Source organism: Telopea speciosissima, chromosome 4, assembly GCF_018873765.1.
Source record: "Telopea speciosissima isolate NSW1024214 ecotype Mountain lineage chromosome 4, Tspe_v1, whole genome shotgun sequence".
NCBI classification, from domain to species: Eukaryota; Viridiplantae; Streptophyta; class Magnoliopsida; order Proteales; family Proteaceae; genus Telopea; species Telopea speciosissima.
This window is the reverse complement of record NC_057919.1, coordinates 2,169,581-2,188,973: the sequence shown is the minus strand read 5'-3', so window position 1 is coordinate 2,188,973 and position 19,393 is coordinate 2,169,581. Positions and strand designations below refer to the sequence as shown.

The following is a 19,393-nucleotide window of genomic DNA, read 5'->3' as shown; positions in this document are numbered from 1 at the left end:
CGTAAGACGCATTCCGCTCCTTTTGGAAGTTAAGATAGCGCGGAGGGGCTTTACGTTAATTATCCTTTTTTTTTTTTAAAGGCTCTTGAGCCTAAGGATACATTACGCCTCTTCACGAATCGTTATCATTTATGGTTTTCTGATCAGTGCGGTTTCCTAGTGCGTCTTACAAGAAGGAATTGGAATCTATTTGGGATTCTTGATCGAACACTCTGCTCGAGTGGAGTCCACCCTCTTCTTGTGAGAGACACTAAAAAACCGCACCAGTCCATACGAAAAAATCATCTCTTCACATTCAATTTTATCTTATTTTTAAAAAAAATTATTATATTAATTATTTTACAGAAATAAAATCAATGATTTAACCCCCCAAAAAATAAATCAATAAAAAAAGATGTAGCATACCACTATACAATCTTGTTGCAGAACCTTCCCTTTTTTTAATGGACTATCAAGCCACCATAGATGTTCAACATAGGACATATTTCTTTTTTACTATCAAATATTTATTTTATTTTATTTCACCATATATAAATGGTTGTGGATGAGACATGTGTTTGGCACTAAGCGTACATGTACTCGAATCAAAACTCATTGTTTGTTTACCATTTGGTCCTTCGTTGTATGGGTGTCAAATGCTAGTTCACACTGATGAGTCTGACCATAACTGATCTGTTAATGTTCGATAGTAGATCACAATTGGTTAGTAAATAGTTAGATGATGGGTCTAAGAGTCTATACTGATTATGGATGAATAGTTCTCGATGTTTGGTTGTAGCCTGACTGAGATCAACTGCCACCATTATCATTTTGTATATAACCCAATGAACTTGCTTATAGTTTGTTTGTATTTGCATTATCCGTTTGCATCTCGATTATGCGTTAATAACTAACTGATCAAATAGAAACGTGTCTATACTTGGCTTACGAGGTTTTGAATGTCTGATTAATTGCACAATTAACAACAATGTGAAGCCTAACTGAGACCAACCGGGCCCGACCATTGTTAGTGTGAGTAGAACAGATGAGAAAATATATATAGTCGGTCAGGAATTGGGGGAGTCAATCTCCACCGGCTGCTCTATCTTTATTAGTATTTGTTAGTTGCGAAAGATCCATCCATCCATCCATCCATCAAAAGTCAAGCTTCAAGCTTCAAGCTTCAAATTTGAAATTTCAACGTTCAAACCCCTCGGCTCCACTGGTCCAGTCCAGCCCTGTAAGTGTCAAGTAGTGTTCAACCCTATTATCTTATTCCCCCCCATGTATACCTACCTACCATCTTCCTTTGTTTACTATTATACCCAAACTACATAGTACATACTAACTAAAATGGAATTCATTAATTCAGGCCTGGGTTAGAAGTTGGATTACTAGAACTGGAGTTTTGTAACTATGGTTTCAAAATTTGGATTCTGTCGATCCGGTTCAGCTGATTTTTATCCAAAATCTAAGGTTAATATTAGGGCAAATTTGGAGCCGAATCCTCTCGATTCCGGCCGTTTTGATCCAATCTGAATTAGAATCGACCAAGACTGATGCCGACCCTGATTCTGAATTTTTAAATCATGGTTGAAAGTTAGAACGGGAAGTTGTTGGCCTCACTCTCTTCCGCTAGTCCATATTTCCATCATGGTGGTAAGAAACCATAAGGGTGCAACAGCGCCGGGCTGGGCTGGGCTGGGCTGAGCCGAGTTTTTGAAAGCCCAAGCCCAGCACAGGGTCCCTATGCTTCAATCGGGCTTTGGCCTTTGTTTTTATCATTTTTATGTTATTTATTACATGAAAATTATTAGAAAGAAATTTGAACCTAAATATTTATATATATTTAATGGGAAAAAGAAGGCTACTTTGGTCGTGCCCCCTACGCCCAGACACATGGGTGGCCACCCTGCCCCCATATAATATTGGATGCTTTGGCATGCACTCCATTGGTCTCTGTGTTGGCGCAAGGTGCATGCGATCAAGTAGCGTTCTCTCCCTTATTTAATATATTAATCAAGAAAATCTTATTGTAATCAAAATTGATGAAAATTTGTCTTTACTTTTTGTCGTTTTAGTATAAAATAGTTTTCCTTTTAATGACAATAAAATCCTATCTTTCACATATGTACCGGAGAAGCATACAATTTTTAATAAGGGGTACGGTGAGCCGGGCCAAACTCAACCTAAGGTCTTGCCTCAGGCCTGGCCTAACCCCATCTTGGGCCTGGAAATTCTAACCCTAGCCTAATCCGTTAGTTGAAAGTCTAGTACAAGCCCTATTACGATATTTTTCCTTTATTTGTTTAAGAGAAATATCAAATTAGCTCTCTCTCTCTCTCTCTCTCTCTCTCTCTCTCAAAGTGAAAATGTGACCATTGCAGGCTTAGAGCCATTAATTGATCTAAAATCAAATTAAGGGAGAGGGTTGGATACGCCGCTAGCTTTCTTGGAGCTAACGGCTGTGCCCAATGGGAAGGAGAGATTGTGGGATTTATTTTCATAGGAGGTGGAAGAAAGATAAACTCAGGTTGGAGACAATGCTGACATGCCCAGCCTTTACCCCCAATTACATCAAATGAATTGATTAAGCAATGTAGCTCATGTGAAAATGAACCAGTTTAATGTTTTTTTTTTTCACCGAAGAAAACACAACAATTTTATTAGGGGGAATTCTTTTTTGAGATTGGTGTATGGTTTGTGGGGGAATTTTTTTTGGTAACTACTGTAGGAATAACTGTATAATGAACCCATAGTGCCACAAAATTCAACGAACCCATTATAAATGATTCGTTTTCAAATCAAAGGACTTGGTGCACTCTAAATTTTTTATTTTCTATTTTTCATATCTCTTACCTTCTCTAAGGTTCATGCCTTTTTGGAGACTTTGGTACCACATTGGGGGTCCACGTTAGTAGAATTGTTATTTTAATCCACTTATCTTTAATAAGTAAGAAAAAAAAATAAAAATTCAAATCACGTCAAGGTACGATTTCTCTATCACATGGGATTTTTTAGCATTTCCAATACTAATTGAACTATGTGAATGGCATTTGAATGATACCATTCTTCACACCACCATTGGTGTGGCATGTAAATTCTTGTCCACTCTTGTTGTGGGTAATCTTTTCCCATAAAAAAAATTAAGAACAAATAGAGATTAAGAAGATAATCTGGATTCTTTGTTGTCAATTCCTCCATTTTCTCATATAATTAATCGTGTGGGAAGTTCAAACGTAGATATTAATCTTTTTTACTTTTTATTTGGAAAAAGGTTCTCAGAGTCTAAGGCGTAAGGCATACACCGTGCCTCTTCATATCTTATTTTTTAATTTTTTTTTCTCTCTATTACTAAATGAATAAACAATGTTTATGTGAAAATATATATAATATATTGAGAGTACCTTGCTTTCTCAGATAATCATCTCTCCCTTTTTATTTAACGAAAAAGAACTATGTCCAAGAGTTTGTGCTCTATGCCCAGACACATGGGGGACGTAATAACCGCCTTGCCCCACCCTATCTCCCATGAAATGCACCAATAACGCCCCACTTGATGCCCTTATGTGCTTTCCCATTGACCCTTGTGCGCACAAGAACCGTGCTCACAGAGAGAGAACACTTCCCCTTATTTGTATTGGACAGCCTTACTCCATAGGGCATTTCAACCCTGACCAGGAAATTACTTTTCCATGTTACTTATTAGTACTAAACTCTTTCCAAAACCATACGAAGGGTGGGCCTTTTTCTATTTGGGGAAAAATTCATTGAACCAGCACGTCTTTCCATGTACATGGCATGAATAGTCATGAGGAAAATTTTTAAATTTTTCTACCCAAAAAAATAATAATAATAATTTAATTAAATAGTTTTGAATGTATTGGCATGCCTTTTTCATGTATGCCTATTCACTCTTATAAGACTTCGATCACTACTACTCTGCACTCTTCGATAATCCTAAATTTTCAAACCTCTATTTTACTCTTTAAAAAACTTTGTTTGAGCTAAAATTTTATATGTGAACCTATCTTAGGTTTGAGTCTCTTTGTATACAAAATTTGGGACCCATTCAATTTACCACATAAATTTATCAAGGCAACCTTTGATGAAGAAAAAAAAAAAAAAACCTGTGATGAAAATGTTACCCTCTTTATTTTCCTTTTAAATACTAAACTATAGAAAGTAGTGAAACTGACCATACTCCATACTCCATAATCCTTATTAATGATGAAAATATTTTTCATGTATTAGTTGTGAAGCTTCTTAGAGAGATCTTAATCGCACTGGTTCAATAATTAATTAGTCTGAGCGTAGTTAAATCATATGGGTAGAAAGTTTTAAACTATGTTTGTAATGCAATAAATGGATGAGAAGTAGTTTTCTATTCAGGAGTGTGGCTTATGTCAGCACTCCCAGGTGTCTATCTCTCTCCTCCTCAAAATAAGGGGGCAGAGGTGTCTTTGCAAATGGGGAGGGGAAAGATAGACTTATGGGAGTGCTTGCATAGGCCACACTCCCGGACAAAGAACTTTCTCCTTAAATGGATAGAAAAGATTTTGTACTAAGCCAACTCAAAAATGAAATTACACACCCTTTTACTATCACTGTTCATGTGAGGGGATGATATGTCATAAAAACCCTTGCCCCTTTTGTTAGATTCCAAAATAGGTTCCTTTATTCACCTGGTAGTGTAGGGAACCCTCTACTTAAAATAAAAATAACAATGAGTTTATGTGTCTTGCTCTCATTTTTTTTTCTTCTTTTCTTGCATTCCAAACATAACCTATTGTTGGGCAGAAAGTAATATAAGCTTTGAACTCTTAACGTCGCCGGTGGAAAGAAGAAGATCCATTACCCTACCGGCTGCTGTTTGTGGTAAGGTTCCTTCCCTCAAAGCTACTCTTATTTAGATTCTCACAAATCTCATAGGGGATTTTTCATATTGGGCCAAGCCTATGGCCCAGTTCGATTTAAATTGGGCCATGGGCCAAATGGCCCAATGGCCATCCTCAGCTAATATTTCAATTCGTAAGTGCTGCTACCAGAAACTCCAAGGTTGCTGTTGCTAGGAAGTAGGAACCATACTTAAGAAAAAAATTTGCTACTACCCGGGTTGCAAGGATGTTCCTGCTACCTTCCCTTTTTCCATAAATATCCTCTTAAGTTTTAGTATTTTTCAAAATATCTTCTTAGATTCCATTTCTGTGGCTGTTAACCCGGGAAGCTAGCAGCAAAATTTCGTCCACATACTTTTGGAGGTATGGCCCACATATCGGCTTGAAAAATCTTGTTTTAACTCTTGGAGATATGGGCTGAAGATTCCTGTGAGCTTATATTAGAGTTTCAAGGACTGTAGGGCACATGTGAAGTTTTAGGGGAATTACAAGCGTGAGTGGTAATTTTATTATGAGTTAAAGTTTTTTGGTTTTTTTGAAAAAATTTCCTCCACCCATAGTGAATAGAGAAACTCTCAATTTACGGGATCTAACCTTTTGATTGAACTGAGAAATAGTATTTAGAGCCTTTAACAATAGGGGTGGAAGTGAATGATGTTCAAACATCAAATCACCTGGGATGAAGAGATTATGCATTCATAACATATAAATATAGGGCGGGAGGGCCAATGACCATATAGCAAATTGGTGTGGTGGTGACTGCCAGTGCAGTAGGGTGTTGACCTAGATCCAAGGGAGAGGTAACTAGTTCTACTCTCCCCTTACCCTAGCCTTATTTCACCTCCCCTCTCCACCAGGGTCGTCCTCTCCTCTTGGAGTTGGGACACCGCCTTGGCCGCTCTCTTGGGCTGTCACCCCTACTAGTCTATGGGCCCTCTAGGATCTGATAAGAATAAGAAAAAAAAAAAAAAAAAACCCATTTACCCAGTCCTGGCATAGAATAGTTCTCTCCTTCGACCCAAGGTCATGGGGGACTCTAAATAGGCACAATTGCAGCATATCTGATTATGGTTTAATAGCAATTTTATATAATTTTAGGGTTATGAGAAAAATAAAAGTGGATTCTGAAACCCAATTCTTTTCTATTTCCTCGTTTCAAAATGCCTTTTAGAACTAGAATCTATTCGGACAATTAATGCATACCAAACACAACCTAAATAATATCATGAGGAAGGTAAAGAAATTCAAAATATCAACAACAATCACTAATAAAGGAAACAACTCAACATCAATAATTCATTAACTTAAAGATAATGGGAAATTAATGAGAGTTAAAATCAAACCACAAGCCAAGATTAAAACCTTATTAAAACATGTAGTTTGGGTATTATTAGGCATAAGATGTACATTATAGTCTGCTAATAATGTATCCCTCATCAGTAGATATACCAGAGGACACATGCATAGATTTCATTTAATTACTACTAATTAAGACATATTCTAGACCTGTTTATATATATATATATATATATATATATATATATGATGATGATGATGATATAAAAACTGTATTACACTCATAATAGATTTCGAAACTTAGTATATATATATGTATTGGCAGCTAAGTATAATCTACTAACTAGACAGTACTATTATGCAGCAGGGGAGCAGCAGCTTCAAGGATTCCATCTTCAATTGGGAATGAGTTTGAAAGGAGGCTTCACAAAGGTTGGAGAAGGATTGTAAGTTCCATAGTCTTTTGCATTCACTCCAAGAAGCCTCTCATGAACTTCAGTTAATATTGCTTCATCATCTCTGTTCAATGACTTCCTTGTTGTTTCCTAACATCAAAGGATAATAAAACCATATTTATATTAACAAAGTTAAAGGGCAATTAATTAATAAAGAACACATATATGTACTATATATAAATGGTTATAATTTGGTTTTCTTATTAGTTCCTCCTTTAATGAACTAGTTAGAGATCAAACCAACTGTGTGTAGGATCAAGCGCTTGTCAATCCCTCAAAAGACGTCTTGTGAGGGAAGGTTCAACTTTATTTCTTTATTGCACACCAGCCAGTGCACATCGCTCCGCCCAAGCCGGGGTCTGGGCGGACGTTGGATTCTCCAACACTGTGGTCATCCATGTTAAGGTTCCTGTAATAAACCTATGAAGATACCTTATTAGTAGTTTCAACCGCAGGATTATCCATGGATGTCCATTGCCTACCTGCAAAAGTGATTTTGCCGAACGAAAGAAATTAACACGTATACTTGCTTATACTAAGTTTAGAATAATAGAAAATTTTAGCTTAATTACAAAAACATCAAAATATCACACTCTTAAGGCCTATTCAAATTTCAAATTAAGCATGAGAGCATATGAAGATTTCTTAAAATTTTCTTAAACATGGGAAAACATTCTATATATGTTACTAACTTGTATTAGTTTATAAAAAAAACTCATCACTTAGTACTTGGAGTACTTGTATCAATTTCAAATTAAGCATGAGAGCATATGAAGATTTCTTAAAATTTTCTTAAACATGGGAAAACATTCTATATATGTTACTAACTTGTATTAGTTTATAAAAAAAACTCATCACTTAGTACTTGGAGTACTTGTATCAACTTCAAATTCTGTTTTGACATGGTAGGTAGTACAACTTAATGAAAAGAAAAGAAATTTTCAACTTAGAAAACAATTGCTGTCTCCAGGCCACTCTAGCTCTTGAGCTAATATTGAGAAGTAAATAAACTCTCCATATTAGATTTTATGAGCAGAACAATTAATTAAGATGAGATTTAGAATTCTTCCAAATTTTGATTTTCAGTTAAGCAGTAGAAGCAGAGGTGATAAAATATCATCAGTTCATGCAATACCTAGTTGCAATAGATTCACATAAACCCACCTGCAAATGAAGTTGAAAGAAGAGATGCAGAGATGAGAAGGAAGAGGAGACTAATCTTCTTGAGAACAATGAGAAGACCCATAATGCTAAGCAACTCTGGTTATCTCTGTCTAGTTTGATGGTTTCATTCAAAGAGAGTATGGAGCAAAAGAAAAGGTGCCCTAGCTATTTCTATATTTCAAAGTACATAGGATTCACATAAGAGAGAGGCATGCAATGCAGTCTGTCTTAACTTCTAGAGAGAGAATTGGAAAATGATATTCTATTATTATAAACTACTCAATCAATATGCTTTACAGATTAAAATTCAAAAATGGAAAGGTGAAGAGACCACTTTTCTTTTGTTTGAGCACTAAGTCTTAAGAGTTAGTGGGTGGAAATAATTAATTAAATTGTTCAAAGCACTTTAACAGCATTATTAGGTATGACTAATGACTCTCTCCAAAGTTTACCCCAAAGCTCCATTTACTTGCCCTCCCAAATGGTCTTTATCTTCATAAAATCAGCTTAATTAGCTATCATTGACTGATTTAATCATTTGGGTGTTACACATGTTAATCCCATATCGATTCTACGTGATTAAGAAATCCCTTTCCTAATATATATACTTGTGGATGCCCTTCGTTCCTCAGATCAGTCTTTTGAAATGATTGAAGATTTACATGGTATCAGAGCATGTTACGTTCTACTTCCTTTTAAATTTTGTTCCGACCCACCTACACGTGAGGGAAGTGTTAATCACACATACATACATCGATTGTGAATGAGAAAATCCTCTTTCTTAATACCCTCTTTTCATCATATTGATCTTTTGAGATGGAGATTTACAACATAGAAGATCGCTCCTCAATCACGAAACCCGAGACATGCCATGCATTTTTATACATTGGGTCAGGATCTACAATTGAATCAATTAATTAACCAAAGATGGTAGATTTCCTTGACAAGCTAGGAAAATTAACATATGTTAGGCTGTAATTAAGCTCTGCAAGGTTAATTAGTTGGTTTAGTCATCCAAATGAGTTAAAAAGAGTTACTCGATCTCCCAGACTCCCAAGAGAAGTTATACTAAGGCAGGTATATCTGTTAAAATGGTGAATAGCTATATTTTGAATCTTTATCTACTTTTAAGTACAAAAAATGAATTAGAGATCAAGGAAACTAAGAGAGTTAAGGATCAGTTTTGTTTAAGTCTTAATAAAGCTTTGTTTGGAGATAATATTGGTAGGCATAAAATAGGTTTGGAGATAGGTAGTGCTCTCAATTATCCTTAAAGACAAAGACAACCCACCAAATACACCACTGAAAGGACAATGGTGGAGAATAAAGAGAAAGCCACTAACTAATTAAGGTAATTAAACTATTCATATCTCTGTAGTGTCTTTGTAATAAAGTGGTATATACTGAACAGGTTCCCTTAATGCAGGTCTTCTTCACATCCGATCAACTAATTAACTACCCATAATTAAGCTGAACTGGTGGCAGTATTCTATATAACTATTGGGTATATATAGTCAGAAATTAAACTTAAACTAACCCCAATGGGTTAGTGCAGCTGGATTAGAGGGGACATGAGATTTCGCCTCAGGAAGCAAGGTCTCATGATCAAACCTTCGTCGCTGCATAATTTCTTGGGGCCATCCGCCTGAGGCTCACTAGGGCCCAGAAGCTCCTGGTTGGTGCGTGGCGCGGGGGTCATGTACGAGTCCAGAGGGGGATTTATTCGGCCTAAAGTCGGATACCCCTCCTGTCTCCACAAAAAAAAAAAAAAATTAAACTTAAACTTTTGTTAAGGAAGGAACCTTCCCTGCTTCATAAACAATGGCACCTGTACTGTGGAGCTAGCTAGCTTTGCCAGTTTTATGTTTCTCACTTAGGTTGCAATATTGCATGGATGATTATGAAATTTCTTTTTGGTTAATTTTCAATCAAAACTTTAGTTAATTAGAGAAACATTTCCTAATTAATTAAACTGCATTCATGCAATAGTGAGCTTTCATTAATTAAATTAAAGCTCGATATTTAAATATAGCTAATCAGTCTAGACTCTAGAGAAGATTAGAATGATTTTCTAATTAATTAATGAATGGTGATTTGTGTTTGCAACTTTTTGTTGATGTAGTGTGACGTAATTGCCTTGATCATTTGGCATTATCTGGATAACCTTTATTTTCAGAAGCACTATTATGTGTGGAGGAGCATGAAGTCTTTTCTTTCCTTGTGTTCATACACTCATACTTCATAGGGGAAGGAGCCCTGAAACCAAGCGCCGTGTTTTGTTCACAATCTAAGATTAGAAGACAACCAAAATAGATAGAGTTGATACCATTTATGTGAGTGGGTTTTGCTTGATCGAGTAAATTAAGTGAGTCAAGCCATTCATGGTATTGCCGTATTGGAATCCACTTTGATATATAGTTGATCCACAATACCACACTGACCATTAATATGGTAATGCGACCCCCTTGACCCTTGTCATGTCACAATTTGGATCCTCTATTGCCGAGCTGCCCGGCAAGACCCTACTATCAAGACACAGCAAGACAGTAAATGATCGTCTTACCCCCATTCGGGCAAGGCGTTCGAACAGGGATAAAGCGGTTTGAAATTGTCTTAGTTTATTTGACAGAAGGGAATTCAGGAACTTGGCTTTACATGCAATATCTCTAATGTACATGAACAGACCCCCCCTTATTAGCATTTTAAGCTTTCGGCAATGATGCTTTGATGTGTTTGAAAATGTTGAGGATATCATATCTTGTATTTTGTCGCTTGCGTTAGTGGGCGGATTCAAAAGGACTGTTAAGGGTTCGGAAGGCGGGAGCCCTCAAGGGAAACTTTTAAGGTAAAATGGGTATTTCAATAAATTACCTCTGGGAAAGAGAACTCTACTTGGTCGCACTTTACCTCTGGGAAAGAGAACTCTACTTGGTCGCACTGGCTCAACTACACCAACCCCCAACCGGTTGCTCTAGGCACCCGTCCTCTCACAAGGTTATACTCCTTTCCTGCATGGGAGAGATATATATGCATAGAAAAGGATTTGGTCAATGTAATGGAGTACCATGAATCCATCTCACTAATCAAATTTTGTAAGAAAAAGCAAGGAAAATCTCATTTCCTTCGTTTGCTCTTGTTTCTTGTGTTTTAACCATTTAATGACATGTATGACTTTGATAAAGCATGTGCAATATAATCTTTGAAACCTTTAGCGCATAAATTGTGAAGAATTGAAATTATCGAATGCTCCAGAATTGCTCTCTTGTGTGCCTTTAGAATTGGAGAATTTGGCTGAAGAACAATTCTCAGTTCTATCATTCTGCTTATATTTTTCTTTTTCTTTTTCTTTTTCTTTTTTTTTTTTGAAACAGAAACATCAGAACTAGCTTGTATCATCTCACGCATGTTGATACTTTTGATGAATCTAATCAAGAATACCCAATCCAAAAACCAAGTCATAAACCCAATAGTTGTAGAGTACTCAATCAATGTAGGACTAAACTCAAACTCCCCTGTCATTCGAGACCATGGAACGCACTCACTGCATCAATAGGATACCATTAAGCATATCCAAAGGAAGATAGAAGAATTTTGGGCATTAAAGAAAGCTTCCAAATTTATCCCGATTGGAAATCATCATTGTCAAAAAACTTGGTTGGGCCACCTGAATGTAAGCATTCTTAGTGGTTAGCAAGAAAGCACAAACTAATCTAGTAGGATTCATGGTGATAGGAAGTTTGATAGATGTGACAAGATCAGCAATCCCCCTACGGAACAATGTGGACAGTAAAGGAATGTTCCAACACCCACTACCAAGAGGAATTAAAATCCTCTGCAGAACAAATCTCTATGATTAACACTCTAAGTGAGATTCAGAATGATTCCAACTTTAGATTCCATATATCCTTCCGGATATTCACCTTCTCACATGTACCAATTGACCAACAAACCCAACTCTTTTAGGTAGGAGTCTTTCTATGCTTCTCCAAACCCATGATGCAGATTTTTGTTTTCTCACTTCCAAAAGGGTAGGGATTGGAAAATACTTTGACAAGAGTACCAAAATCTACAGCTGATCAGGCTTTTTCATGTACCTAAGACCCAAACCTCCTTAGATTTTGATAAACAAATACTCTCTCATGATTTAGGACAGAAAACCTTCTCTTTATTGTTCTTCAAGGGAAAAAGAACTTGCAACCTGCCCAACCGGACATAATTTGTCAACTATGAAGAAGGCATCCAAAACTTTTTTTTCAATATCATCCGACAAGCTGCCTGGATGTTCACACGGCAAGAGAAGAAAAAGACTCCTTTCAATATCTTCACCTTACCAACCTCCCTATGTCAACATTTTTAAGGACAAAGTTTTACTCCACTCATAGAAAATACTGGGTGAATCAAGGTCAGAACCATTGGATGTTGCGCATTCCACGTGTCACGCTCCCAGGCCCTCACTACACCTCACTGACAGATGAGGGCGCTGGAGAGGATTAAAATCCACTGTTCACCCACCATCCTAGGATTTTAGCATGTTCCAAAATACCCTCCCGCCCCTCGGTGAATGGAAACTGATTTCACCGTGGGTGGAGGGATACTCGGTCCTTTTTTTCTCAAAAAAACCCACCCTCAAGTTTTATTCAAGAAACTCAATTTGAGAGGGGTTTATATCAGAAAATTAGGCACCTACATCACATCCCTTCAATCAGTTCAATGTAGATTCAAACCCCAAAAATGAAGTTTTCATGTTGTGTGTGCGCACAAGTGGGTCGTCTTTATTTATAAGTCCTGTTAGAACAATTGGTGTTTGGATCAACTTCCCTACTTGGGAAACATAAAAGTAAATAAATAGGAAGCACTTTATCATCAACATAAAGAAAACAATGTAGAGAAACGTTATGGAGGTGGGCGACCTTCCAAAATCACATCTGATAGTAAATGCCTCTACTTTTAGGAGCTGGCACGTTCAACATACTTTTGCCTCACAGGGTTCTGAGTTTAAGATCAAATTGGGTTTCATTGTTGGACTAGGACTAGTTGATGCTCAAGTGACGTTTTAACACATAGTCCGCTTTGTTGAGATCTTGAATAGCACCGATATCACTATTCCACCCGGACCCTACCCCCCCCCCCTTTTTTTCTCTCTTCCATTCAAGTATCATCATTATTACTCAACTGTCCATATGCAAGCAAGGGTGGCAATGAGTTGCATCTCTCTGATCTCTCTTTAGTCCTGCATGATCAGTTCCTGTTGATTGACCCCTCTAGACAACTTCGCAATGTCAGAACAAACATTGCTTAGTGTAGAATGCCTCTTCGATCATCTGATGCAAACAAACCTCCTCTCTAGTAGTACTACCCAACAAACAAAAACATGTCCCCATATTTTCACAGAATTTTTTGTCAAACAATGCAGTTTCTGAGGATGTCCACATCCTCCTATATTACTGAGCTTTTATTGCTGGATGTCCACTCAGTTCCGCCAAAACCTGACTTTGTATTTCTGTCACATGATAAGAGTTACCAGCACAAAAAACACAACCAAAACTATGCCCCTGTTTCTTTTGATGCACAAACAATAACATATGACTAATCCAAATTTTAACTACCCTATCATCGGATCATGTTCTTGCTTTCTGTGCATCTGTGAAAGAAGAAAACTCCATGCAGTCATCTATAGATCCAGCCACCAGTGTGATTGACCTATGCAAACTTCTTTCTTCACATGTACTCTGGAGTCTGAAAGGAAATTTAGTTATGCAACGCAAGTAGTTGGGAAAATGTCCAACCAGAATGTGCTTTCTCGGACTTCAATAAATGATGGCTTTGTCAACAATGATAGGCTAATCAGATAACTATGGCTGTCTGAAAGAATGCTGAGAACTTGCACAGATTCAGGAGCAATGGGCTTTTGGCAGGAAGTTCATCAGAATCAATGAATAAATTGTCATTTAAAAAGGTTTATAGAAGGCCAAAATCAATAAAATTTTGATTAGACACATGTACAAAATAAATTGCATAAATAGCTCTCCGCAGGCATGTGACCAAATTATGACCAGAACAGTTAGCATCAACAGCCATCATTTCTAGCTTTGACAGCCATGCAGCAGTGGTAAATTGCCATTGACTAGTTTAATAAAATGGGAGAGGTTAATTAAAAGTAGATGAAAGGAAACAAATTGTGGTTTTGTAACTGGCATAAACGTGGGATGGGTTAGGTTGGTTACTATCATATAAAAAATATAGGGACGAAAGGTGGGATAAAGACCCACACTTCACCTCTATGGATGCATGGTCAATCTTTTAAGCCAGACATCTAGAGGACAGAAAGATTTATCAAGAGGACGGCCACTGAACCAGATGCAATTCTATGAACATTGGTTTGGGCTGGTAAAATTTATGATGGAGGTGCCTAGGTGACTGTTCAATGAATCATCAGATAAAAGGGATATATTACAATTATTAGGGCAGTCACATTCTTCTAGGAAAATATCCATGCCTCGGCAAGTGATAATTGAATTTTGCAAAATCACCATGGGAACCATCTGCAGCTTCAAGAGGTGTATTCTACTGATTGGGAGAGTGAAATTCTAATTTGAAATTGAGTTGCTCATCTGCAACTTCAAGAGGCCTAGATTGACATTGAAAACGAGGAGAAAGTTCTCAAATTGCCTAATTTTGCATTAACACAGTGAAAAGCTTGCTGTTGTTTTGAGGCAGCAAAATGACATGAGCTCACAGGCTAAGATGCACGCCGTAATGAACTTGTTGCAATCTTCTGCAGATTACAGCTTCTTCATGAAATGACTCTTGAATGTGTACCAGCACGAGATAGTCATTAGGAATGAGAATTGGATCCACCATTTCAAAGATGGATCTGAGGGGGTTTCTGGTAATATGGAAGAATGCTGTTTGAAGAAGGGTAACAAAGAATTCCTGTTACCTTTCTATGAATGACAAAGAGAAATCCTGCAGTAAAGAGCATGAAAATGGGAAAGACTCCTGACCAGAATTCATGGATTTAATTACTTCTTTTAATTGATGGGTGAACATGTAAACCTCATCTGCTTGGTTCTTGGCTACCCACTCTTCTATTATCCTGCATAAGACCCCATGGTTCATTAGTAAAATAATAGAAACAAACAAAGCTTAAATATAGGGAATACTTAAAGAAATCAAATACAATACAAAAATTAAACCAAAAAGGTACACAACTAACCCGCATACCAAAAAATTTAAAAAAAAATCAACTGGCCAGAAAGTAAAATGAGGTTTTTCAAACTCATAACAAAATTAAAAGATAAAAGTTGTCCAAAACTCATGATTGCACCAGTGAGGAGTGATATGATAAAAGTTGAAGTTAAAAGAAGGTCAAGGTCATGTTAACTTGGAATCAATTAGTATGAGAAAGACATGATGACTCATGATTTAACAGAAGATCAATCCTTATCTATCAAAATAATTCTTGTGACATAAAGAAAAACCTGATGACCCTAGAATAAATGATATGAGAAAAAAAAGGCAAAACACATACAAAACCATGTAGACCAACCTTGTTTGAGCTTCTGTAGAGTCAATACAACTAGAAAATAGCACCTTGATGACAGGCTGCAGTTCTACCTTTGAAGCAGGTCCAATGCTGCCCATTGTTTCCACACAATATCCAGTATAACACCAGGCATCCGGATTTAGGAGGACAATCCGAAGGGCAGGTGTTTTGGTTTTCAGGTCCCTCACAACTGTTCTGAATGATAATTCATTTGTCGCACTTTCTACAAGCTGATAAGCAAACATTCTTTTGAAGGAATTATTCCTGTCCCCAAAAATTAAAATGAAAAAAAAAATTAATAATCAGAATAGTTCATAGAATTCTGTCTACACTATATATATGGGATTTTCTTATTGACACCCCTTAAGGTGTCAAATAAGTTGTAACCTTAAGTTTTTGCCTTCTTAGTATAACACACCACTTCTTTTAGTGAAGTTAAAATTTTGTTACTTCATGTGTACTTTGAAAAATGTGCGAGAGACGATCAACATTACATCACGAAAGAGAAAATATGGGATGGAGGACGTGTGACAAAAACAAGAAATCATGCAAAATAAAATAACCCATGTAGCAGGGAAGAAGGGTTCCTTATCTATCAGTTATTCATTTATTCATCATCACTTCACAGGTTGGAGGTTTGGGAATTATGAGTGAGAAAGAGAGAAAGAGGGAGAGGAATTCAACTTCCATGAGCAGACAAATAACATGGCTTCATACAATGGAGGTGGAGAGATAAAAGTTTATTCTAACTTCTAAGCTGGTATAAAAATTTATCTAAAAACCTCGAGCTGTTAGCAAGGGCACACAACAATATCTATCAATACCCCCCCCCCACGTGCAGGCCAACCACACACGGCTCTGCACATGACACCTACACGTGGCACCTCCTGGCTCTGATACCATGTTACAACCGCTAAATCCCAAAAACTCAAGCTATTAGTAAGGGCACACAACAATGTATTTCAACATAAGCAAAAAAAACATGATATTGGTTCACCAACAAAACAAGAAGTTACAGAACATAAACCTTCAACCCATTTTTACTGCAGAGTTAGTCATGAAGATATATGTTATGGTAATTTGATTTGATTACATTAGTAATCTCAGAAATGAATAAGAGAATTTTCATAATCTCCATAATCCATGAAGGGATCTAAACCATTCACAATGCACCACGCAGGTCCACACTCTTCCCAGACATAAAAGAATTTTCTGGACTTTAAGCGACTGTTTTGAACTCTTCTTGTTCAATTGTTCAAAATAATTATTCATCTGTTTTACCAAGTTATTAAATTTAAAAAAAAACAACAACAACAACAACTGATTTGTTCACTTATGCTTTTAGAAAGATTAAGGAATACTAAAGAATACATTTATTTTCATTTTTTTCCTCACCTGAATATATTACTTGAACCACCAACAGGCAAACCAGTGGAAATGTAACACTTGAACAATCGAATGCCACCATCTAGGGGTAAATCATCATCACTAACATAAGGATATGCTCCAAGGACACATGAACACCTTATGCATTGAAATTCAATCCACTTGACATCTTTAGAAAGATTGGAGGACCTCATCATGAAACCATTTCCAAGAAATCCATTAAGAAGCAGCTTCTGATTTCCCATAAGATCACTACTTTTGATGGCCTGTTGGTATTCAGCATTTGAACTTGTAACAGAGATGCTGTGTAAGCAACATTCCTGATCATGACTTAGATAATTCGGCTTATCTGTGCAATAATCAATCTGATCCTTTGCAGAAAATTCACTCTCTGACTTCACATTGTCTGAGTAATTCGAAATTGAAGAAGAGGTAACAAATGTAGAACCAACATCATTCCCCTTTTTGGCAACATCCAGTTCCAGATTTGCATCCAAGCATTCCTCCTTAAGAGTCATGGAGCTCAATATCTCACAAACATCAGACGCTCTCTCAGTTTGACTTCCAACAAATAACCCTTGACTAAATATAATATCATCACCAATCACGGTTTCAGGGAAATCCTTTCCACCATCAAGACCAAGCTCAGATTCTTGAGCTCTGCTTCCATTTGAATGGTCAGGGAAAACATATCCCATGAGGTCACTCTTGCAGACCATAATAGATGCCACATCTACTAGGCATGTACCCACTGTGCAACTGTATGAACTGACATACTCAGTGACCATCTTCTCACTTACACCTCCAAATGAACAGCAGCATGCTCCAAACCAGTTATCAGCTACTTCTCGCCAATCGGTTGATGGCATTTCCACGAAGGATCTATACAGGAAATGTTTCAAAGTCACTTCTGATGTTTGCATATAAAGGCAAATCGTTACAAGTAAGATCATATAAACAGTACCTTAATTTTAGAAGAATCATTCAAATTATGCATCCATCTATCAAACACAAGCAAAGTACGAAACACTATTCAAAAAAGAACATTTAGAGGGAAGAGGGGACTTGCTAAAGCTTCATTTGGTTCTTCAGAACAGTAATAAAAGAGAAAATTCAAATGGGAGGGACAGGAGAAGAAAAGAAAAACCGGTTTCTTTGTCACTGTATGATTGAACTGAAAAACATGGGAAATTTTCAAGCAGTAAACCACTGTGGACCCAGTGCTGCCTTTTAAAGTGCGTTCAAGGTTTTCTTACAAGATCTAATCAACATTCCAAGGAAGTGTCTGTCATTTGAGGAACTTTTACCATTCTGAGAAAATTGCAAAAACCAATCATACCCTCATCTAGACAACCAATTTTGGAGAAAAGTAAAAAAATACAAAATACAAAAAAAAAGGGCTGTGGAGAAATTACAACAACAACAGTAACTCAGCCTTATCCCAACTTTGGAGAAATTAAAAAAAGAAAAAGCACTGTCTATGTACTCATCAGCTGAAATCTAGAAATCTATAACCATAATAGGCAGGATATCATACATAAGAGAAAGGCAAATAACTGATTCTTACGTTAGAGGTTTTCTTGTTAACTGAACTGAGCAACTCCTGCAGTAAAAGTGCACCCCTTCGCTAGATGACAAGCTCTTTAGATCTGAAACAAGCAATGATAGCCTGACCATTGAAACAAGAAATGATAGCATGACCATAGAACCCAACAATGGACCCAAATAAGTCTTCCAAAGCCCAATTGGCCCGATTGGACACCCTTAACTGCGTCAATACACTGAAATGTCACTAGAGGAGCGATTTAGAAGAAAAGAGACAGGTGTTATCAACCATTTAAAAGAGGTCGATTGCAATCACAGGGGCATTTGTCTCAAATACATGAGGGGACAAATTAAGTATGAGTCTGCTCGATAGCATTCTGTGAAACAGGTGTGAGGTTTTTTCTTCTTTTTTTTTTCAAAATAATCTAGACCCCGATAGCATTCTGTGACACAGGTGTGAGGTTTTTTTTATTTTTTTAAAAATAATTAAGGGTTTTGCAGAAAGAAAAAAATTAAGGCCAAGCCGAACACGCGTTAGGCGTAAATTTTAATTGATATATCCTCCCCCTCCTCTTCAGAACTCGAAACTGAACAAAGCAGCTAAAGTAAAACTAAAGGAAATATGACTAATAACTTCGCCTTACCAGAATCCATAGATAGGGGCTGAAGCCTGTCTGAACACACATTCTCTGGAGCAGAAGAGTCTTGTGACACATTTAGTACTGAATCGAGGGTTGCGACTACGGGGTGATCAACCGGAAGGAGCAAAACGAGCTTCACTTCGACGTGATGCTCTGTCGCATTGAAATCGACAGTGGAGCAAGGATCAACCAAAACCTTAGGAAGGGAAACCCTAAGTGACAAATCGACAGTACCACTCTGATCTTGGACTTGTTCAGTCCAGCTCACAACGACAAGAGACTCCTCGAGAGTCAGAATGACATTCAGATTCTTGCAATGATAAACAGGTTGAATAATCGGATTGAAGAGGAACAACCGAAGAGTTGGGACGTAAGCCACTGCTTCCCAGGTGAATCGCCATTTTCTAGGGTTTCCTCTCCCGGAGGCGTGGGAAAACGAAGACATGAATTTTTTTTTTTCTTTTCTTCCCCTCCAAATGGGTG

The 19,393-nt window shown here is 37.1% G+C and overlaps 2 protein-coding genes across 2 annotated transcripts; both read right to left on the bottom strand.

Annotated features, from left to right (window-relative positions):
- Positions 1–6,506: 6,506 nt before the first annotated feature.
- Positions 6,507–7,995, bottom strand: LOC122657915 (protein CASPARIAN STRIP INTEGRITY FACTOR 1-like). The gene is made up of 3 exons (XM_043852712.1): positions 7,793–7,995; positions 7,061–7,110; positions 6,507–6,718 (listed from the first exon to the last, which is right to left on the bottom strand). Exons 1-3 carry the CDS (start codon positions 7,872–7,874, stop codon positions 6,569–6,571), a joined length of 282 nt encoding a protein of 93 aa, XP_043708647.1. The 5' UTR covers positions 7,875–7,995; the 3' UTR covers positions 6,507–6,568.
- A 6,430-nt stretch (positions 7,996–14,425) lies between these two features.
- LOC122657913 lies at positions 14,426–19,009 on the bottom strand. The gene is made up of 6 exons (XM_043852710.1): positions 18,914–19,009; positions 18,292–18,373; positions 16,734–17,606; positions 15,342–15,602; positions 14,733–14,888; positions 14,426–14,640 (listed from the first exon to the last, which is right to left on the bottom strand). The coding sequence occupies exons 1-6, from the start codon at positions 18,921–18,923 to the stop codon at positions 14,628–14,630; spliced, it is 1,395 nt and encodes a 464-aa protein (XP_043708645.1). The 5' UTR covers positions 18,924–19,009; the 3' UTR covers positions 14,426–14,627.
- Positions 19,010–19,393: the final 384 nt, after the last annotated feature.

Excerpts from the sequence above, each read along its gene's own strand:
- LOC122657915 (XM_043852712.1), bottom strand. The coding sequence starts at position 7,874 with ATGGGTCTTCTCATTGTTCTCAAGAAGATTAGTCTCCTCTTCCTTCTC. Across the intron at positions 7,111-7,792 it reads TCTTTCAACTTCATTTGCAG|GTAGGCAATGGACATCCATG; the intron begins GTGGGTTTATGT and ends TCACTTTTGCAG. Across the intron at positions 6,719-7,060 it reads CGGTTGAAACTACTAATAAG|GAAACAACAAGGAAGTCATT; the intron begins GTATCTTCATAG and ends CTTTGATGTTAG.
- LOC122657913 (XM_043852710.1), bottom strand. Across the intron at positions 17,607-18,291 it reads TTAACAAGAAAACCTCTAAC|ATCCTTCGTGGAAATGCCAT; the intron begins GTAAGAATCAGT and ends TTTCCTGTATAG. Across the intron at positions 14,889-15,341 it reads TCTACAGAAGCTCAAACAAG|GATAATAGAAGAGTGGGTAG; the intron begins GTTGGTCTACAT and ends GGTCTTATGCAG.